The sequence below is a fragment of the Capsicum annuum genome, unplaced genomic scaffold (genome assembly GCF_002878395.1).
Source record: "Capsicum annuum cultivar UCD-10X-F1 unplaced genomic scaffold, UCD10Xv1.1 ctg3258, whole genome shotgun sequence".
Classification (NCBI taxonomy): Eukaryota; Viridiplantae; Streptophyta; class Magnoliopsida; order Solanales; family Solanaceae; genus Capsicum; species Capsicum annuum.
In genome coordinates this window covers 113363-137558 of record NW_025839296.1, presented here as the reverse complement: position 1 = coordinate 137558, position 24196 = coordinate 113363, and the positions used below count along the sequence as shown (strand labels likewise).

Here is a 24196-nt window from a genome sequence, read left to right as displayed (position 1 = left end):
AATGTAGCTTACTAGCCTTGCCAACCCAATAGTTAAGATCAGCCCTTTCCCCTTTCAGTTGAGCCGTTAGTCCAAAACTTTCAGATGACCCAATAATTTTCAAATGACGGCAAACCCAACCCATTTCCGCAGCAACCTTTTTCTTTAATTATATTGACCGCCCCAGCCAAACAACAACATCTGATTCATAATCAGGCTCAATTCCAGTATCCCCACCAGCCTATTTACCTCTTTATTCTCAAACAGACCAAAATCAACCACCTGTGACCTGATCCAGCTTAATCCCCTTTACCCCCTTTATCTTCTTCTCTTCAAACCAAGGGAAAACCAAAAACAGCTGTAATACTACGACACCACCACCTTTATCGACAACACAAGCAACCAACAATGGCAAAAACCCGAATCCATCAACCCGATAACCCGACTCCACCAGCCCCAACCGTTTTGTTTTCTCTCCACACGCGTCAGAAAGACGAGAAAGGAATCCAAGAAAAAATTAGTCTCAAATCTTCTAGAACGAGCCTAGGTGTCATCCCCAACGGTTTAATCCCGTGTTTCTCAAACAAGATTGTACGATTTTGTACAAAGTTGGATGATTTTCATTGATTCTTGGAAAGAATCCGTTTTGCCTAAATTGTATTAGTCCATCTATCAAATTTCTCCAAAAAAAAAATCCAAAGTTGGTATGTTTTGGGCTCGAAAACGAGGCTGTGAGAGGATGGGAATCTGAATTTCGAATTTCTCTTTTTTTTTTAATCACTAGATTACCCCCAATTCGTCCCATATATAAGGATCCATTGAGTCACTTTGATGGGGGGATTTTTTTTGAGACGGGCCTCTCCTCCTTCTTTCTAGGTTCACAACCTTAGAGGTAAAGGGACTCTAACTGGGAGGTTTGGAAAATTTCGCAGAAGTATCGAGGGTTTTGGGGTAGAAAAATTTTAGGGGAAAACTTCTTAAATTAGGAAATTGATAAAGAGGGCTAAGTTCAGAAACCAAAGGGGAAGTTTCCAGAGAAACGAAACAAAGTTTTTAGTATAGGTGTCTTTGGTTGACGATCACTTCGTGCTTTCGTGGTCACCGTGTTAAACTTTCTAGTGGTGTTGAAATTCTTTCGTCAGCTCGACAACCCATTTTGCTGCTCCGAAACAGGTAAACGCGCCTTTTCCTTTGAGTTTGTTTTGCTTCTTCATCTCATCCTTCATAGTTTTGTAATCATAGTGATAGTGGGATGGTTTGTTGTAGATTCTTGTTATGGCCATAGGATTTGCTTGCAAAGATTGTCGTTATGTTGTTAGTTGCATAAATGTCTACACTCCAATCCTTCGCTCCACTTTCGATTTCGTATGTTTCGGTTCGATTGTTTTGACTCACCATATTATTTTCATGTTGTTAGTTAGTTTTAATCCATTCTTAATAGTAACCAATGTTGTCATGGTGGTGTTTTTTTTTAGCATAAATGTCGCTGATTTTTTCAGTTTAAATAGTATTACTTTCAAGACATAATATTGTTATTTTCTGAGTCTAAGTATTGTTGGGTTTCAACCCCAAATATTGTTGTGTTTTTTAGTCCAAGTAGTGCTGTTTTTAGGCCTTATTATTGCTGTTTTTTAGCCTAAATATCACAGGTTTTTAGTCTGAATGATGTTTTGGAACTTAAATATTTTTCCCAGACCTTGAACATCATTGTTGAATGCTTTGGTTTTGTTTTGTTGCGTCAAACATCTAAAATTTTCTTACGTAGCATACAGTTGAGTCGGATCTTGTTTGGTTTTATTTAGAATCGATCAATAACATGTTGGTTGTTTTGTTTCGATTTAAATCGGTCTTCCTTTCGAATTATAGATAACCAAAATAGATAATGTGCTTCTTTCTTCTTGAAAATAACGTTCAAAACTGTTTGTGCTTAAGGCGTTGATTTATTCTTGCTTTCCCCCTTTGCTAAAAATATGTCCAATTCATCTTTTTGTGTCGATTAGAACAGTGGCTTGTCAATATCCTTTTCTTACCTTGGTCTGATTTTGGCTCATAGTCTTAAAACTCTTAAGGTTTTGCAAAGCTATTATGTAGAAAACGATGATTCTATTGTCTTTTGGATACTAATCTACATCCCCAATATTTCTTTCGACAAATTGTTTCGGAGTCTATCGTTTTCTCTTTTTGTCTTTGTTAGTATGTGTCATTTGCCGCTACTTGTTGATTCTTTGTTTGTAATACTTGTTTTTTGGTTATCTTCTACCCTGTTTAATTATCTGGTTCAATATATTGATTTTTTTAGCTTCAAGAATCTTGTGATGAACTATCACTTGCTGGTCATTGATATCAAAATAAATCAAGATGTGTTCAAACCAAGCTATATAATTGGTCTTTTCTCTTAAGTTTGTGCTTCCTGGTTGATAAAAGTTTAAGGTGATATTTCTATGGGTGAAATGAATCAGGAGCTTTACATGATATTTCTTTTAATTAGATCACACTAGTACTGTTTTATTCATGCACCAAATGTATTCTTTTCCATATCATCACTTATCTGTTAAGTATCCAACTTTCAAACATATATTAGTTTTCTTCCTTTTTACTTTGCATGTCGATACGTTTGAGTCCTAAACGGACTCTTTTTCACCTTTGCATCCTCGCTATGGGCCCTTGAGGCTCACCTCGTTGAACTAAGCCGAAAAGAAGGTCCAAAAGCCCATTGTTTGGCGTATGGATACGAGAGGACGGAAGGAAAGGAAATGGATTAAAGCCCTACATTTGAAGCGGCTAAGAGACAAAAGTCTCATTTATTATTTCATTCTATTTAATTATTGTTGCTTTTTTTTTTATTATTTTATTTGTTTGTTCATTTTATTCATTCGTTCGGGCCACGAAGTCAAAGTTGTAAATTTAATACAGGTGGAGCGAGACTCGAGCTAAAGACTCAAACATAGAATTAGGACAGGTGCAAATGGGTCGAAAACCCAACTAGATTAGGACAGGGTCGACGGTTTGGGCTTAAAAGCCTAAATCATTACTTTCCCGTTTTTTTCCCTTTTTCTTTTCATTTACTTGTTTGCTTGTCTCTTTGCGAAGCTAGTTAAATCCCTAACTAAGTCGCTAAAAAATTGATTTTGCAAAGAAATTTTCCTTAATCAACTATTTTTCTAGAAAATTGATTTTCCGAAGTTAATCAAAAGAATGTTTTTAAACAGTCTGGATAACCGCAAGTTAGCGGACGTTTTAGGTGCCCAACACCTTCCTAAAACGTTAATAGGAACAGCTTACTCAGAATTTCTTAACTTAAATGATTTTTTTTTTTTTGAATCATTTGGAGAAATTCTCTAAAGGTTTCTTAATTCCTTTTCAAAATTAAGTGGCGACTCTCTTTCAAAAGTCAAAATTTTTGCAAAACAACTTTCTCTAGTAAAAGTGTTATCTGATTAACTTTCAAACAAACTTTTAATAATAAAATGTAGTCAAACAAAGTGAGCAGTATTGAAAGTTTGATTTTCTTTCTTTCCTTTTATACTTTGTGGAAGACAGGTGAGACCACACTGAATATGATTCATTTGGGCGCGGCAACAATTTTTGGGAGTCTGAGCGACATAGCTTTGAAGCAACAAGATTTGATAGGGCCCTTTCTTGTTTCAGATAATAATAGCACATGTACTGTGATGATTATATAGCATATGTGATTTACTTCATCACAGGTAGATGGGCATTTGTTTTTTACTTCAATCATTTTCAACAATGGTCTAGATTCCATCATTTTCATTATTGATTAAGATGACCAAAAATGATTAAAAAAAGACTTGACAGGTCAATAAATTTTATTTATTAAAATATTTCATTCTTCTTTCTTTCTTGCTGTTGGTGGCCTTTCATGTTCATCTTTAGCCAACTTGTCATGAGCATCTAAAAACACTCACACAAAAGTAGAAGCCTTTCAACTGCAAAACTATACTACTCTGACAAGATTTCTTTTGATCCAATAGCTTACTCTCTTTTCCGGGGTTGGTTCTATAGCTAAACTTCATATTGGAAAAAGGTAAGATCATGTTCAAAGTCTCTTCTTTTCTGGTTTTCTCTACCTTCTACTAGAGATTTCATTTTTCATTACGACTCAAAGATATAATTGAAATATTTTTCTTTTGTTTGTAATAACATGATGGGGTTGGAAAAGAAAATGATAAAAATGATCCCTTCTGTTTGGGGTAGGTCTCTTGTAGATACTTCTAAGTAGTTTTGATCCATTTGGATTTGTTAAAGTGAGAAGTCAATGCATTGTATATTAATAATCTTGGAATTCTAAATAGATCTAGCTATTTGATTCGTCTTTTTGTTGTTCACCTTTCAACTACTTCTCCATCCTATTACTTCAACCTGTCCCACAAAAATATGTCGAAAGGTAAGAATATGGTGAAGGTGTATTAATCAGTGGTCTCGGGATGTGGTGGGATGAATGAGAATTCAGACTTTAATTTGAGTTTGGTGATTGCATGCAATGGTTTGCCTAGCGGGCTATGGCTCGTAACATGTCAGTCTTAGCTTCAGAATTTGGGGTTGTGACATGATCCCCACCGTAGTCATTAGGTTAATAGTGTCTATGTAACTCAACACTGTCAATAAAACTGTAGGACGACATCATCCATATTCACAAACTAACAATCACAAGGGGCCACAAGTGTTTGTTGTACCTAGTCTTACCATGTATTTTTGGAAGAGGCTGCTCCGTGACCTCCTAACAACAACTTTAATAGTTACTGTTCTGATTGTTGTAGTAGAAATTGGCAATGTTAAAAGATGTCTACAGTGTTTTAATATAATCCATATCACTTGTATAATAAATAGCTTACTTGTCTATCTTACACCAGATATTTCATTTTTCATAATAAATATATTCTTGGAGTTGGATCTAGTGTGCTTACCAGAATGTAGAGGAGAGATAAGATTGTCCAGAGGATTTCTAGTTTTCTCTATCTTCTACCAGGGATTACTATTGCTATGTAATTTTATTTTTTATTTTTTGGTAACAACTGTGAAATATTACCATTACTCCAAAATTTCTCTGATTTTGTACAAACTAAAGAGCACCTGTAAGTTATGAGGCCTCAGGACATGCTACCAAAGAAAAACAAAACAACTCCTACAGGCAAGGTAAACTCAATCTTAATACTAGAAGAACTATGAGAAATTAAACACTACCCACAACCCAGCTTGAGCAATACATCTTTTACATTCTCAACTTTTTTATTTGCTTGCAGTACTCCCAACCTATCCCTCACCTCCTCTTGAATTTGTGTGATCGTGAATTGTGTGTTTACATGTATCTGTCGAAATATCCTCCAGTTCCTTGCTTTCCATGTGTGGTATATCATGGCCCCCCAAACAGCCACCATTATTTCCTTCTTCATTTTTCTCCATTTTCTCTGTCCCCACCATATTAGACTATTAGGTACATCCCTATTGACCATATGCACACCCATCCATTGTGATACCCATCTCGAACCTCAGTAACCCTAGCACATTCAGCAAACAGATGTTGTGGAGTTTCTAACACACCTGCGTTACATAGACAACAATTCTCCTCTTCTACGGGCATTTTCAATCATAGCATCCTAGCCTTGTTTAGTAGCCTATTTTGGTTTGCTAACCAAATAATGAATCTGTGCTTTGGCTGCATAAACCTTTTCCATACAAGATTAGCTACTCTCAACCTGTTATGCGTCCCTAACATTTCATTATAGCTCCTTGTTACCGAGTAAATCCCATTCTTTGTTAGCTTGTACCTCGTATCCTGATACCATCCAGCCATATCCTTTTTTAGAGCCATTAGCTTCCTCCAATGCCAACTACAATCACCTAGAGGATTGTGTCCATACATTCATATGTTGTTTTATATAGACCCCGTGTACCCATCTAACCCATAAAACATCTTGTTTCTCTGATACTTGCCACAACAATTTACCCACTCATGCTTCATTCCACTTCCTACACCTTTTTACATTGAGGCCACCAGATTTCTTGGGTATACAAATCTTGTCCCATGCCACTAATGGTGTTTTCCTGCGATCTTCTGAACTTCCCCACACAAACTCTTTACACTTCTTGTCGACGGCCTTTAACATACTTTGTCGAAGAATAAAGACAGCTCCCCAAAAATTGCAGATGGAGAATTAGACTACATTAACTATTTGTAGTCTACCTGCATAGGATAGTTTCCTAGTATAAGCATGATTTATTCTATCAAAGCTGGTGACATTCCATTTTTCTCTACTTCTTGGATGTTAATGGCAAACCAAGATATCTTATTGGTAACTGGCCTATAGACAATCCTGTCTAGACCTCTTCTGTTATTCCAGCCAAGAATATGTTTGTCTTCTCCACATTAGCCATTAGCTCGGTAGTTTGACTAAAGTGATCTAAAGCCTCCAATACCCTTTGAATAGACTTTACCTCTCCTTTATAGAATATCATGAGATCATCCGCAAAAATTAGGTGTGTCAACCTGAGTTCCTGTCACATGGGGTGAAATTTAAAATCAAAAAGTTCGCTCATTTTCCTGAGTGTTCTAGTTAAGTACTCCATCACCAATACAAAGAGCAAAGGAGATTATATCTCCTTGCCTAAGATCCTTCTTCCCTTGAAAGTATCCATGCCCATCTCCATTAACCTTAACTGACAATCTTGTTGAAGATATACACATCATAACCATTTGAACAAAAGATTGAGGAAATCCATATCCCTTCAAGACCTCTTCTACAAATTTCCAACTTACCATGTCATAGGCTTTCCACAAGTCGATCTTCATCATGCATGTTTTTCTCTTGTAATGCCTCAACAAATCATGGCATATTAGAACATTATGTACTACGGACCTCCTCTTTACAAAAGCAGTTTGTTGATCTAAGACTATACTTGGCAAAACTACCTTAAGCCTTTCAAACAACACCTTTGAGACATACTTATATAATACATTGCAACATGATATTGGCCTAAATTGTCCTGCTATTTATGGTACTTTCACTTTAGGTATAAGTGCAATCATAGTAGCATTCATCTGCTTTAATAATTTGCCATTCCTCAAGGACTGTAGCACCGCATTAGTAATATCTTTACCTACAATACTCCATGCTGCCTTGTAGAACCCACTACCAAAGCCATCTGGTCCCGGACTCTTATTGGTATCAATTCTAAACATGGCTTTTTTAACCTCTTTCTCTATATACCCCTTTACTAGATCCAACTACTGCTCTAAATAGAGTAGTTGTCCATATCTAATAAAGCTTCTCGTTGTTGCGATTCTTCTGACATTCATATCCAACAACTCCTGATAAAAATCCACCATTACTTTGGCTATACCATCTGGTGTGTTTTGGGTCACTCCATGCTTGTCCTTTATCTGCATTATTGCCTGCTGTAGATTCTTATGTTTAATTACAGAGTAGAAATATTTTGTAGTGTCGTCACTAAGTTGAATCCATGTGGCTTTGCTTCTTTGTTGTAAATATATTTCAGCAAGATACGAAGACCTCCTGAATTTGTCATACTTCTCCTTTTCCATTTGTTTCAGTCCTAGGTTATTAGGATCATTATACAGGGCCTGTTGTGCTTCATCTAGTGTGTCTCTATCCTCATCAACCACCTTAAGGATGTTATTAAAATATTGCTTATTGAGATCCTTTAAATGTTGTTTTAATAACTTCAGCTTCTTCATCACTTGAAACATAAGGCATCCTTTAATTTCTTGTCTCCACACTGCCTCCACCTTTTCCATAAACATTGGATGGCTAGCCCACACATTGCAATACTTAAATTGCCTGTTCTTTCTACTCCTTGTCGTAATCTGTTCAATTTTCATAGGACAACGATCACTGATGCCCTCATTCATAAATATAGCAGTGTAGTCATGCATCCTGTTTAGCCAAAGATTATTCACAAACACCCAATCAATCTTGGAATACACTCTATCAATGCCATTTTTGTCACTCCAAGTGTATCTATTTCCCTGAGGAGGTAGCTCTAGCAGCTCACAAGTAGTAACACATACAGGGCTTCCCCCTTTTCTATCATCCAAGTTAAGTATTGAATTAAAATCCCCCATCACAAGCCATGGGTCATTACATCCCATCCTTAACATCTCCAGGAACTTCCATAGCTCCTTTCTTTCTACTCTACTATTCATACCATATACCATAGTCAATAGAAATGGCACAAGTTTACTATTTTGAGTCACTTGACAAGTTATTGCCTGAGCATTACCACTTAACTCCACCACATGGTAAATATCTGGTCTCCCAGACAACCAGATTCTACCATTATAGTGGTATTGTAGGTTAGTTATATATTCCCAACCACCAAACATTGTCCTTGCAGTCTCTTGTATATTGCCAACCTTTATTTTTGTCTCCACCAACCCTATTAAACCAACCCTCTCTCTATTGCAAAGGATATTTACCTCCCTTTGCTTACTGGGGCTATTTAGACCCCTAATGTTCCAACATAAGATGCTATCCATTCCCTTTACTGGGAATCGTTTGTTTCCCTCTATTGTACCTCCCTTTCCCTGTATTTGTAGACTGTTTACTGTGTCCAACTATACTTTTATTCTCCTGATGTAGTGCCAGGAATGCATTCTTACCCAGCTTTATTTGCACTTGCTTTTGATTCCTTTATTGAGCTGCAGTACCCTTCATTGTCTTTACTGGTGTAATCCACTTCGTTCTGACCAGCTTTCTGTGAGAACTAGGCCCTCCTTCCTCCACCGTTGCTGACTTTTGTAACATTTTTTCATTCCCTCGAGCTACAATATCTTCCTCCACTATTTGATCTGTCTCTCCAGTGCCCTGTTCGTCAGTTAATTTTTGAACTGGTTTCTTTTTCCAACAGTCATCTTCAGCATGCCCGTACTTCTGACAGAATTTGCATATGATAGGTCGCCACTCATATTGTACCTTTTGTTCAACCAGATCACCTTTCTCATTTCTAAACATCACCTTCTATGGCAACTCACTGTCAATATCTACTTCAATAAGTAGCTTAGCAAATTGCAACCCCTGTTTCTTCTCGGTGTGACTGTCCACCATTAACGGTAGACCTATTAAACTTCCAATCTTGCTCAGACCAACAGGACTCCAATACTTTAAATCTAGTCCCAGTAGTTTCACCCAAATTGGCACCGATTGAAGTTCTTCTTTAGTAAACTCCATATCCGGAGATCATGCCTTCACAATAAACGGCTTATTGTCAAAGTGGTATATACCACCTTATATTGCTTCATCTTTACCATCTGCCGAGTTGAATTTAACTAGAACAATTCCATTTTTCATTGTTACGACCTTGTTAATTCCCCACTTCGACCATATCCGTTGTATGAATCCATTCAAAACTGCAAAAGGGGGATGTGCCCCTAACACGTAGCATACCACAGAATTTTTCCAAAATTCAATCTCAGTACTAATGTCACCCATGTCAATTGAACAAACAGGTGTTGTGCCATGTACTGTAGGCGCAACATATTCAAGCTTAAACCCCGCATTAGACAGCTTCGTGATATCGAATTTCTCCCAGATTGATGGTTTCCGCACCAGCTCATCCTCAGCTTCAACCTCGTCATCCCAGGACCTGCGGCTATTTCCACTACATACTGCTGACCATTCTTCGCTCAATTTCTGTGCATCCATTCGTAACTCCTCCCTAGGGGTTGTAGCTCCCCTAGGTTGTGATCCTACCTTTGCTACTTTCTCCTCTTCATTAATCACCTCAATTCCCTTTCCTGCTGAGCCATCCTTCGATTTTGAGTTTGCAATTCCATGACCTTTCTGTGAATTGTGCTCTTAGCAGGGGTAGAAGTCCCTACCACTCTTCCTGCATTCCTTTTCTGAGTACCACCACCTTTTGCCGTTACTCCCTGTGCCATTAATGCCTTCTGTGAGGGGAAACGAGCTCTCTTTCCCATGGATGCGCACGTTATGCTAACTTGCGCTCAGAGAGACTCATATCCTGCGCTACTCCCTATGTAATTTTATTCTCCTCAAAAACTTTTTATATATCAGACCCTCAGAATTTGAAAGGAAGAGAACTTGAAAGACGCCTACAGTCACAGAAAATGAAGGAGAAAGAGAAAACAACTTTGTGGTAAGTCATACTCGCTCCGTTCCTAAATAATTGTTGCTTCATTTCGGTTCACCCTTAAGATACTATTCATTTCTAGAAAACAAACGTGTTTTTACTAACTATTCGTTTGGCAGGTGTCTTTTTCTGCTCTTCGCAAGGACGTTGTCAATGTTCTGGATTTCATGGAGAGGTTAAAGAATGAAGAAGATCAAAATGCTGTTGGCATGGCCGATCAAATTGAAAAGCTGTGGCATGGCCGATCAAATTGAAAAGCTGAAACGTCATCTGGCATTTATTTGTACATATGTCCAGCTTTCTCATTGTGATTTGGAAGAGTTTGACGATGAAATGGGCGATGATTCAAGACAAGAGGTTGAGAATCTTCTTGAACAAATTTTGGATGAGGTTGACAACAATGTCAGGCGTAAATACAACATGGATCATGTCCTTCCAAGCCTCATGGATAATATCGATGATTGTATCAGCTCGTGTTATCATTCTACATCAAGTGCCACCATGACAGAGTAGCAGTTGAACTTCCTCCTCCTGAATCTCCAGTGTCTATCCATGTATCTTGCTGAACATATTTTTCCATTAGAGATTCTGTATGAGATTCTTAAGAATGTGTCTGGTAACATGAAAGATTTCCATGGGCTGACAGTAAATGGTTGCGCTGAGCACGAGATTGTTGAATATGTCTTGCCTCAGCTTCAATCTATGGCTGAGAGAGTTGGACTCTTCCTTTGGAATGGTTGAACTGGTGGAGACTCTCGACTCTTCAAGCTAGCACATCTACTCATGAAGATTATTCCAATTGAACTGGAGGTGATGCACATATGTTATGCAAATTTAAAAGCTTCACCATCAGTTGAAGTTGGACGCTTTATCAAGCAGCTCTTAGAAACCTCTCCAGACATTCTTAGAGAATATCTGATTCATCTACAAGAGCACATGGTAACAGCTATTACCACAAGGACTCTAGGGGCTCGAAACATTCATGTCATGATAGAGTTCCTATTGATTATTCTTACTGTGACCAAGGGCCTTATTCATCATGACAAATTATTTGATCTTTTGGCACGTGTTGGAGCACTTATCAAGGAGGTATCAACTCTCGTTCCTGACTTGGAAGAAAAATCGAGGAATGAAGAGAGTACCGATGAAACAAGACGTGCAACTCGAGACTTGCTGGAAGAAACCATTGAACTCGTCAAGGATGATCTAAAATATGTTTATATGAAAGCCCCAGACCCATGTCAATGGTGCTTCCCCATGAGTGATGGACCGCTCTTTATGCATATGCTACAGATACACTTAAATGATTTGCTAGATTCCAATGCTTATTCAATTTCATTGATAAAGGAAGAAATTGAGTTGGTGAAAGAACACCTAGAATTCATAAGATCATTCTTCGTGAATGTTGAACAAAGACTGTATAAAGATCTATGGGCACGTGTGTTAGATGTTGCATATGAGGCAAAAGATGTCATTGATTCAATTATCGTAAGAGATAATGGGCTCTTACATCTTATTTTCTCACTTTCCATCACTATAAAAATGATCATCCTTATCAACGAAGATGTCACCCAATTACTGGAGAAAAAGAGCCTCATTGTTGTGAACTCTCCCATGAATCCAGATGAAAGAAAGTCATTGACAACTGGTAAAATAATTGTAGGTTTTGAGGAGGAGACAAACTGGTTAATTACTAAGCTCACCAGAGGACCGAAGGATCTAGATGTCGTTTCAATCACTGGTATGCCCGGTTCGGGAAAAACTACTTTGGCATACAAAGTATACACTGATGAATCAGTTTGTAGTCATTTCGACATTCGTGCATGGTGCAGAGTCGACCAAGAATATGACGAGAAGAAGTTGCAGGTGAAAATTTTTAATCAAGTTTCTGGCTCGGATTGGAAGTTCAGCAAGGAAATTGATGTTGCTGATAAGCTGCGGAAACAATTGTATGGAAAAAGGTACCTAATTGTGCTGGATGAAGTGTGGGATACGACTACATGGGATGATTTAACAAGACCTTTCCCTGAAGTTGAGAAAGAAGGAAGAATTATTTTGACGACTCGACAAAAGGAAGTGGCTTTTCATGGAAAGGGCAACACTGATCCTCTTAACCTACGATTGCTAAGACTAGAAGAAAGTTGGGAGTTATTAGAAAAAAGGGCATTTGGAAACAACTGTTGCCCAGCTGAACTATTGGATGTTGGAAAACAAATAGTCCAAAATTGTAAGGGACTTCCTTTGGTTGTTGATCTGATTGCTGGAGTCATTGCAAGTTTGGACAAGAAAAGGGTTGTGTGGCTTGAAGTTCGAAATAATTTGAATTCCTTCATTTTCGGCAGTGAAGTGGGTGTGATGAAGGTTATAGAATTAAGTTATGACCATTTACCTCATCACTTGAAGCCATGCTTTCTCTACCTTGCAAGTTATCCGAAGGACAGTGCAATGGATAGAGATATGTTGAAAATGTATTGGCGTGCTGAAGGGTTTGTTGAACAGATAGGGATGAAGAGTGTGGACGAAGTGATGGAAATTTATTTGGATAATTTAATTTCCGGTAGTTTGGTAATTGCTTTCAATGAGATAGGTGGTTACCCTACTTACCAACTACATGATCTTGTGCATGACTTTTGTTTGATAAAAGCAAGAGAGGAAAAGTTGTTTGGCCAGATAAGTTCAAGTGATCCATCTTCTTCTTCAGATATGATGCAACGTATTGTGGACATTTTTTATGATAAGGAGCACTTTGAGGATAACTATTTCATCCTGTTTAGTTCAAAAATGAAAAGGCATTCTGGTAAACACCTCTATTCTTTGGAGATAACTGGAGACGAGATGGAAGATCGTCTTTCTGATGCATGTCACCTAAGAGACTTGAGGCTTCTTAGAGTGTTGATCCTGGGAAGCTCTTTTATGATGGTGAAAGATTCTTTGCTGAATGAAATGGGCATGTTGAATCATTTGAGGTGCTTAAGCATTGGGACAGAAGTTAGATCTCTGCCTTCATCGTTCTCAAATCTCTGGAATCTAGAAACCCTGATGGTTGAAAACAAAGGATCAACCTTATTCCTATTACCGAGTATTTGGGATCTTGTAAAGTTGCGACTGCTATCCATGATTTCTTGTTCTTTCTTTGATTTGGATACAAATGTACCGATACAGATAACAAAGGACTCAAAGTTAGAGAACTTGAGAGTATTAGAGAACCTCATGCTTTCCTATTCCAAAGATATAGAGGATATTTTCATAAGGTTCCCCAATCTTCAAGAGCTTGTATTTATTCTCAAGGAATCATGGGATTATTCAACAAAGCACTATTGGTTCCCGAAATTGGATTTCCTAACTAAACTAGATTTCCTCAGAGTAGATTTTGAAAGTTCAAACACAAATGACAGTGGGCCCTCTGTAGTGAAAAATTGGTCGTGCTATTTTCACTTGCCTTTGAATTTGAAAAAATTGTGGTTGTATAACTTTCCTTTGACGTCCAATTCACTATCAACAGTAGCAAGACTGCCCAACCTTGAAGTGTTGTTCCTTATGAGAACAATCATGCAAGGGGATGAACGGAACATGGGGGAGGAAGACACCTTTGAGAATCTCAAGTTTTTGTATTTGGATGAAGTGACTCTTGCTACATGGAAAGTAGGAGAGAATACCTTTCCCATACTTGGGAAATTTGAACTGAGGGGATGTCATATGCTTGAGGAGATTCCTCCTAGTTTCGGCGATATTTGTTCGTTGAAAATCATCAAACTTGAAGAGAGCCCTCAACTTGGAGTTTCTGCTAAGAAGATTAAACAATACGTTGAAGATTTGGGAGGGGACGAGCTTCAGGTCCTGGGCCCGAATAATATGCCGTTATTCAAGTAGCTCTTAAGAACCACCAGAACAGGTTCTTCTCTATTCTTTTGTTTCTTCTCTTATTGTTAGTCTCAACTGCACTGTTTGTTTGTGAACTTTCATCACACTAAGCTTAAGGTAATTAGGAAAATCAACAGGGCTTGTGTGTGTGTAAATTAACGTAGTCGGATAACGTTTTGTGAAAACATCGTGGGATGACATTAATCAATATTTGTATGACTATATATGTTTCTTTCTTCAGTTTCTTGTATTCTTTCTTGTTCCATCTTATAAAGTTTTATGCACAATTTATACATCAGATCCTGAGAACATTGAAAGGAAGGGTAGGATAAGTTACTTTGGAACAATCGTGGAAAGAGGAAAAGAAAATGAAGGAGTCTGAGAGAAGGAGAAAACAAACAACTCATCGGTACGTCTCTATTTGAAACAATCATGGAATCGCTAACTCTGATATGATGAGCAAGAAGTAAGTCAAACAAAAGGTTGGCAACGTCTATACCATATGAAAGTTTTCCGTTATCCTACATCTAAGTTTTTCTCAAGTTTTTATAAATCTTTCAAGAAATACATCATCACAAACATGTAAAAGCTCTTCAGGTACTGAAATCATTGAGAAATTCCAATGCAACAAGAAGTGGGATATTTGCGTGCAAAGAGTTTGAATTGTGATGCTGAGTGGTTGAATTTTGATACTGGGGCCTACTTTTCTGGCATACAGGCTGATCTTGATGGAGTTCAGATAAATGTGCATTATGCTTTTGGGATGGTACCACATATTTTAAGTTATAGCTTGATTTTTCTTTTGTATAGATTTATATGTTCTAGATAGTTTTGTGATAAAATGGAAAAATTTATCATGGTTATTAATCATGTACCCTTATGAGAAACCTTTATGAGAAGGTTGTCTAGTCGCAAAAGGATAAATTTTTGAAAGAAAAAATATCCTTCAATCTTGTGGTCTCAGACCTGCCACACTATTCCAACATAGGAGTATCATTGAATGTAAACTGGCAATGCTGGAATTAAAATAATATTAAATGCAAAAAAATGTGCTCTTATTTTAAGAGGCTAAAAAGGAAGGTAACACACATGTATATATTTTTCTTTGTAGATTACTCTTTTTCGAGTACTTTTGTCCTTACTGGTGAAAAAAGTTTTAATTTTAGTTTGCATCTGAATGTGACAGCAGGTGGTGGTTATGTTGAAGAAATCGGTCTTGAGGATATTACCGCCTATCGTAAGGACCTTGAGGCCTTAGGGCATTTCCTTATGCGCAAGAACCGAATGAATCCTTGACAGAGCAAGGCCTTGTAGCTATCTGCGCGGGCTTCCCTAAGCTCCACTCAGTTCTATACTTCTGCCACAAAATGACAAATGCCGCCTTAGTTACTATTGCAAGGAACTGTCCTAACGTGATCCGATTTTGTGTGTTTAGTCAAGCCTCAGTCTCCTGATTACCTAACCCTTGGACCGCCGGATGCTGGTTTTTGGGCCATCGTCCATCACTGCAAGGGATTACGACAACTTTCCCTTTCTGGTCTCCTACAGATCATGTGTTCTATTACATCAAGGACCATGCTAAGAATCTGGAGATTTCATATATCTAGGCCTCCACAGCGTCCTCTCCTTGGAGATCAAAGACTGCTCCTTCCGCGACAAGGCTGTTGGTCAATGCTGCAAGGATGGAGACTATGCGGTATCTTTGGATGTCTTCTTGTTCATTAAGTTATGGAGCATGTTTGCTTATAGATCAGAAGTTGCCAAGGGTTAGGGTCATCCGGACACGAGACCAGAAAGTTTCCCAATTGAGAAACTCTTCATATACAGGACAGTGGCAGGATGGAGGTTCGACATGACTGATTCCATTTGGACTGTGGGTGAAGATCCAGCAGCATCAACTTCATATAGAAACAGGTATTGATCCATGGTTCTACATAGGAAAACTGCAGTTATCAGTTCTACGTTGATCTTTCTCCGCACGTTTTTGCTCGAGCCCCTTGTGTATGTTTAGCGTGCTGGTTGTAGTCGGCGGAACATGGGAGCTAAAGGTTATTGAAGAAGGCTTTTGAACCTCATACACTATCAATTGTAGTTCTTGTCTCGAAATTCTAAATATGTATTAAGTTTAACACATTTGGATCAATCGCCGGCATCAATTGCCACCACCATTAGCCACTATTGTTGACCACTATGATCACTAGCTATTACATAGCCACAAGGACCACCATCACCCAATACCACCACCAGCTCCGGTAGGCACACACAACCACCACAGTTAGCCATCACCACCACTAACACCATATAGTATTATTAATTAGTATTGTTTGGTTTAACTTGACACGGAGTTTAAGCAGATAAATAAGATTTTTGAACATTATGGTCTTAAATAATATTCTATGGAGACAAAAAAAAAACTCTTCCCAATTTCGTTGACAGACATAGTTACTTGATATCTATTGTTCGTGAAAGGTTGCAGGTATTACATGAATTTAGTCGAGGTGCGTGAAAGCTGGCCCGAACACCACAATTATTAAAAATAATATTTTAGCTTTTGACAAAAAAAGAAACCATCCCTCCTATTTGTCCTAGTCTTGGTGGACAGAGTTACCTAATATTAGTTGTTGTTGGTGAGAGGTTGTAGGTATCCCATGGATTTCAGTGGAGGTCTACGAAAGCTAGCACGAACACCACGGTTATCAAAAGTAATTTTCTTTGCGGAGACAAGAAGAAAGCACTCTTTCCATGTCTCCTAGTATTGACGGACATAGCTACACGACATTTGGTTACATGATATCTGATGTTGATGGGAGGTTGCAAGTATTGCGTGTACTTAATCAAAGTGCGGAAAAGTTGGTCCGGACACCACCACAATTCACAGGTCACATATATATTGTCAATATACAAGATATCGACGTGCAAACAACTGATTAAGTTCAAGTCAATGATTTGTATTTTTAATATTATTGTTTAATGAGAAAATGCATTCTTTCTACCCTAAACTATAAACAAAATTGCTGAGATACACTCCAACTTAAAGGGGATCCTATTACCCTGCACTAATTAAAATAATATTTTTGGGCAACCTTAGTGCCTGCGTGGCATATACGTGGCACACTGCGTGAATCAACACACTAAAGGTCCAATTAGGCAAACGTATGTGCCATGTAAGCATTAAGGTTTCAAAAAATACGATTTAAATTAGTCTGGGGGGTAATAGGACCTTCCTTAAGTTCGGGTGTGCCTCATCAATTTCGTTTATAGTTCAGTGCATTTACTCTTGTTTAATTGATTGCTTTTAATTTTGTTGGTGGTGGCCTTTCAAGTTCATCTGTAGTCAAGTTGAATAAATAAACAATCTGCCCATGTGAATGTTTATCTCAATACCACCAACTAATCATGAAGCATTTACACAAAGCAGCAGAATTAACAATTGAATAAAAAGACTAAGATGATAATGATTATTAACTACACGACCCCGTAAAAAGGGCAAACTGATGCTTCAAGCGTTAGCAAGGTCGGAGGAAGAGCCATGGCTTCTTCCACGGCTTAAACCTGTGACTTATACATAAATTAGTTACTAATCCTGATATATAATGTACAGTGTGATACCTTTTGACTACTTCTTCAGCCTATTACTTCAACTTGTCTCACAAAAATATGTCAAAGGGTAAGACTATGTTGAAGGTCTCTTAATCAGAGGTGGTCTCGGGGCGTGGTGGCATGAATGAGAATTTAGACTTTAATTTGAGTTTGGTGATTGAATGCAATGGTTCGCCTAGCGGGTTGTGGCTCGTTAGATGTCAGTGCTAGCTTCAGAATTTGGGTCGTGACATGATCCCCACCATAGTCGTTAGGTCAATAATATGAACTCGACCCTGTCAGTAAAATTGTAGGACAACATCATCTACTTTCACAAGCTATCAATCTCCACAACATGTAATATGAATATTAGGTCGACGTACATGTCTTTAAAATTGATTAAGAAGACTGTGATGATAATGGTCATTAAAAAGACTTGAATAGTCAATGAATTGTACGATTAATTAGTTGCTGATCTCTATTTGATCCTTTAACGGTATTAATAAAACCATCAGTTTCTCTATATGTATTTGATGTTTTGACCTTGATCAATATCTCAATAGAACTTAATATGATTAACTTTGTTCCTTTTTTTTTTTTTCCTATTCTGAAAATATAAATGCTAGTTAAGTACTACAGGATGAAATACTTTCGTATGAAAATGGTAGAAAAAAGTAATCCAAAATTTAATGCAATCAACGTAAATTCTATATCTGCAAAATAGTTTCCTTTTATGACTTTTCTGCAGTTTCCCGTATTCATTTTCTCCTGATAAGTTTTTATGCAGGTACTCTTTGTGCCAGAGAACTTGAAAGGAAATTTTACTTTTTCACTGACTAGTGAAAATTACAACCATGGAAATAGTAAAAGAAAATGAACAAGTGAGAAAGGAAGAGGAAGCAAACAACTCATCGGTATGTCATGATTAATATATAGCTATATTAAGTGCTGTGTCTTTGAAAATTTGATAGGAGTATAACATTTGGTCTTTTTGCAGGTGTCGTTTTCTGCTCTTCGTGAGGACATTATCAATGTTCCGGATTTCATGGAGAGGTTAAAGAACGAAGGGGATCAAAAAGCTGTTGATGTGGATCTTTTTGAAAAGCTGAAATTAAAGCTGACATTTATTTGTACATATGTCCAGCTTTCTTATTCCGATTTTGATCAGTTTGAAGATATAATGACTGGCAAAAGACAAGAGGTTGAGAATCTGCTTCGGACAATTTTGGATGATGTTGACTACACCATCAGGTGTAAATATAACGTGCATCATGTCCTTCCTCATCTTGCTGATAATATGGATGACTGTATAAGGTCACATCATCGTTCTAAATCAGATGGCACCATGACGGAGGAACAATTGAACTTCTTTCTCTTGAATCTCCATCATCTATCCATGTATCATGCTGAAAAGATTTTTTCGTTAGTAACTGAATATGGGATTCTTCAGAACGTTTGTTCCAACATAGGAGATTTCCATGGGTTGATAGTGAATGGTTGCATTAAGCATGAGATTGTTGAGAATGTCTTACCTCTGTATCAACTGATGGCCCAGAGTGTAGGACACTTCCTTTGGGAGGATCAGATTGATCAGGACTCTCAACTCTCCGAGCTAGACGAGGATGATCAGACTGATGGAGACTCTCAACCCTCCGAGCTAGATGAGGATGATCAGACTGATGGAGACTCTCAACCCTCCGAGATAGATGAGGATGATCAGACTGAGGGAGACTCTCAACTCTCCGAGCTATATGAGGATGGTCAGACTGATGGAGACTCTCAACTCTCCGAGCTATATGAGGATGGTCAGACTGATGGAAACTCTCAACCCTCCGAGATAGATGAGGATGATCAAACTGATGGAGATGAGGATGATCAGACTGATGGAGACTCTCAACTCTCTGAGCCATATGAGGATGGTCAGATTGATGCAGACTCTCAACCCTCCGAGATAGATGAGGATGATCAGACTGATGGAGACTCTCAACCCTCCGAGCTAGCACATCTACTCATGAAGATTATTCCAATTGAACTGGAGGTGATGCACATATGTTATACAAATTTGAAAGATTCACCATCAGCGGAAGTTGGACGCTTCATCAAGCAGATCCTAGAAACCTCTCCAGACAACCTTGGAGAATATCTTATTCATCTACAAGAGCACATGGTAACTGTTATTACCGCAAGCACTTCAGGGGCTCGAAATATTCATATCATGATAGAGTTCCTATTAATTATTCTTACGGATATGCCCAAGGACTTTATTCATCCTGACAAATTATTTGATCTTTTGGCACGTGTTGGAGAACTTATCAAGGAGGTATCAACTCTCGTTCACGGCTTAGAAGAAAAATCGAGGAATGAAGAGAGTACGATGAAACAAGTCGTGTGAATCTAGACTTGCTGAAAAATATTGAACTCCTCATGGAAGATCTCAAACATGGTTATCTGAAAGCCCCGGACTCATATCAATGTTGCTTCCCCATGAATGATGGACTGCTCTTCATGCATCTGCTACACATACACTTAAAAGATTTGCTAGATTCCAATGCCTATTCAGTTGCATTGATAAAGGAAGAAATTTGGCTGGTGAAAGAAGACTTAGAATTCATAAGATCTTTTATCGCGAGCATTGATCAAGAATTGTGTAAAGATCTTTGGGCACGTGTTCTAGATGTGGCATATGAGGCAAAAGATTTCATCGATTCAATTATCATAAGAGATAATGGTCTCTTAAATCTTATTTTCTCACTCCCCGTCACCATAAAAAAGGTCAGGCTTATCAAAGAAGATGTCACCAATTTACTTGAGAAGATTCCCAAGAACAGGAGCCGCAATGTGGTAAAATCTTCCAAGAATCCAGTTGAAAGCAAGTCATTCACGGGTGGTAAAATAACTGTAGGCTTTAAGGAGGAGACAAACTGGTTGATTAGGAAGCTCACCAGTGGACCAGCAAATCTAGATGTCATTTCAATCACTGGTATGCCGGGTTCGGGTAAAACTACTTTGGCGTACAAAGTATACAATGATGAATCAGTTTGTAGTCATTTCGATGTTCGTGCATGGTGCACAGTCGACCAAGAGTATGACGAGAAGAAGTTGCTGGTGAAAATTTTTAATCAAGTTACTGGCTCGGATTTGAAGTTTAGCGAGGAAATTGATGTTGCCGATAAGCTGCGGAAACAACTGTATGGAAGGAGGTACCTAATTGTGTTAGATGACAAGTGGGATACTACTACATGGGATGATTTAACAAGACCTTTGCCTGGAGTTGAGAAAGGAAGTAGAATTATTTTGATGAATCGGCATAAGGAAGTGGCTTTGCATGGAAAGCGCAACACTGATCCTCTTAAGCTTCGGTTGCTAAAATCAGAAGAGAGTTGGGAGTTATTAGAGAAAAGGGCATTTGGAAATGAGAGTTTCCCTGATGAACTGGTGGAAGTTGGAAAGGAAATAGCCCAAAATTGTAAGGGACTTCCTTTGGTGGTTGATCTGATTGCTGGAGTCATTGCAGGGAGGGCAAAGAAAAATACTGTGTGGCTTGAAGTTCGAAGTAGTTTGAATTCCTTTATTTTGAGCAGTGAAGTGGATGTGATGAAGGTTATAGAATTAAGTTATGACCATTTAACTTATCAGCTGAAGCCATGCTTAATTTACATTGCATGTTTTCCAAAGGACACAGAAATCAACAGAGATCTGTTGCAAATATATTGGCGTGCTGAAGGGCTTGTTGAACAGACAGAGATGATGAGTTTGGGAGAAGTGAGGGAAATTTATTTGGATAATTTAATTTCCAGTAGCTTGGTAATTGCTTTCAATGAGATTGGTTTTGTCCCGACTTGCCAACTTCATGATCTTGTGCATTACTTTTGTTTGATAAAAGCAAGAGAGGAAAAGTTGTTTGGCTGGATAAATTCAGGTGGTCCATCTTCTTCTTTTTCAGATTTCATGCCACGCATAGTGAGCATTGATTATGATAAGGAGCATTTTTGGCCTAACAATTTCGTCCTGCTCGTTTAAAAAATGGAAAGGCATTCTGATCAGCACCTCTATTCTTTGGAAATAACTGGAGACAAAATGGAAGATCGCCTTTCTGATGCATGTCACCTAAGAAACTTGAGGCTTCTTAGAGTGTTGTACTTGGATCCCTCTGTTATGATGGTGAAAGATTCTTTGCGGAATCAAATAGGCATGTCGAATCATTTGAGGTTCTTAAGAATTGGGACAGAAGTTAAATCGCTGCCTTCATCTTTCTCAAACCTCTGGAATCTAGAGACCCTATGGATTGAAAACGAAAGATCAACCTTGGTACTATTACCTATTATTTGGGATCTTGCAAAGTTGTGAGTGTTGTACGTGACTTCTTGTTCTTTCCTTGATGTGGATACAGATGAACCAATACTGATAGCAGAGCACTCAAAGTTAGAGAACTTGAGAGATTTAAGGACACTCGTGCCTTCTTATTCGAAAGAAACAGAGGATATTTTCATAAGGTTCCCCAATCTTCAAAGTCTTGTATTTGATCTCAAGGAATCATGGGATTACTCAAAAGAGTGATGTTGCTTCCCGAAATTGGATCACTTAACTGGACTAGATTACCTTAGAACAGATTTTGAAAGTTCAAACACAAATACAGTGGGGCCCTCTTTAGTGACAAATTGGTCGTGGAATTTTCATTTCCCTTCCAATTTGAAAGAATTGGTGTTGTGGAACTTTCCTCTGACATCCCATTCACTATCAACAATAGCGAGACTGCCCAACCTTGAAGAGTTGTTCCTTTCTAGTACAATCATGCAGAAGGAAGAATGGAACATGGGGGAAGAAGACACCTTTGAGAATCTCAAATATTTGGAGTTATATGAAGTGACTCTTGCTAAGTGGGAGGTTGGAGAGGAATCCTTTCCCGTTCTTGAGAAATTAGTACTGTGGGAATGTCATAAGCTTAGAGAGATTCCACCTAATTTTGGGGATATTTGTTCGTTGAAAATCATCAAACTTGTAGAGAGCCCTCAACTTGAAGATTCAGCTCTAGCGATAAAACAATATGTTGAAGACATCATGGGAGTAGAGAAACTTCAAATCCTTGACCTGAATAATATCCCGTTATCTAAGACAGGTTTTTCTCCATTATTTCGCTGCTTAGAAACCAAATTTACGCGTGTTGTTTACAATGTGTTTGATGAATTCTGAACTGAACCTTTTTGTGAACGTTAAAAGTTTCGGCGATGATGTGATCCCATTTCATCACAATAAGCATTTGTTGTGATGTATGCTCAAGTGTGCAGATAACTTTCACAATTTTTTAGGAAGACTTATGACGATAATGTGTATAAAAAAATGGTTTTGTTTTCTTGAATATTTGGTTTCTTCTTTTTGTGTGTGTGTCAATTAACATTTTGATATAATATTTTGAAAATGACATTTTATGCACGTTTTATACATGAGAACTTGAAAGGAGGGGAAGGAGAAGTTACTTTGGTAGAATGAAGAAAATGAAGGAGAAACAAAGGAGAAGGAGACAATCAACTCATCGGTGCGTCAAACAATAGTCATCCATATTAGATGTTATACATATGTTTCTTTCATTCTATCCTTGTCAAAAAGAACCCTTCCCTGCTTCCCCGAGCTCCTTCGCCATGCTCGGTTCACACCTCCTAGTTGGCGTCCCGCTGCTATGCCTAGCACTGCGAGTTTTCTGCAACCGAACGCCAGCAACTTCAACTGTAAGTCTCTCCTTGAAGCATACATGGGATTGTTGACTCGGATATGATGGTACAGAAATTGGCAATCTCTGTACCATATGCAAGTTATCCTATATCTCAGTTTTTGTATAATCTTTCAAGAAATACCACCATCACAAACAATGTGAAACCTCTGCAGGTAATTAAGTCCAATGCAATAAGAAGTGGGATATTTGAAGTGCAAAGAGCTTCACTGATGAACATGCTTCTCCTGTTCCTTTGTCACTGATTGCCTCCATTGTTTATTCTCTTAATTTGATGCCAAAGTTGATGCCACAAGGCCATTATTAGGAGTATTGAATCTTTCTGGGGTAATGGAGATTCTAGGTTAAATCATCCTAGTTAATTCTTTTCCGATTTTGGCTTCTAACCGTGGCTTCTTTTCTGCAGGTGGCACCTTTAAGTCCATCAAATATAGGATTGGTGAGCTTAATGAAGAGAAGTTTGTTATCTAGAGCTGCTCAATTAGAAATGAAGCAACTTCTACTCAGATACTTATCATGGACTCTATCACATAGAGGGATTGCATCATGAAGTCTAATTCAGGAAGGTTCAGAAGGAGATGAAGAATCTGTTGCTCTGAGTTATTCAAGTGGTTAGAGTAGCACGTATATATCACCCTGGTATCAGCTTAAATCATCCAAGAGGAATCTGATATCCATTTTATGTTGAATAATATATGGAGGAACTCTTGATATACCAATAAAAGCGATTACGTGCATGAATGAACTTTTGAAAGGATAATTTCCATTTGAAATTTTATTCATTAATAGACTTTTTTTAGCAGAAAAGTGAAACAGATACATTGGTTCATGCTTTTGCTTTTGTTACAATGGATTCAGAATTTGAAGTGTAGGAGTTCTTACTGCAACATCAAGTTAATATGATAGTAATCGAGTTCATAATCA

At 38.0% G+C, this 24196-nt stretch overlaps 1 protein-coding gene and 2 pseudogenes across 1 annotated transcript; all 3 read left to right on the top strand.

Annotated features, from left to right (window-relative positions):
- LOC124891242 (putative late blight resistance protein homolog R1B-13) lies at positions 1-16355 on the top strand. The gene is made up of 5 exons (XM_047403044.1): positions 1-1152; positions 3520-10113; positions 10227-14450; positions 14566-14734; positions 15158-16355. Exon 3 carries the CDS (start codon positions 10891-10893, stop codon positions 13975-13977), a length of 3087 nt encoding a protein of 1028 aa, XP_047259000.1. The 5' UTR covers positions 1-1152; positions 3520-10113; positions 10227-10890; the 3' UTR covers positions 13978-14450; positions 14566-14734; positions 15158-16355.
- Positions 15058-17331, top strand: LOC124891236 (annotated as a pseudogene).
- On the top strand, positions 16715-24196 carry LOC124885319 (annotated as a pseudogene).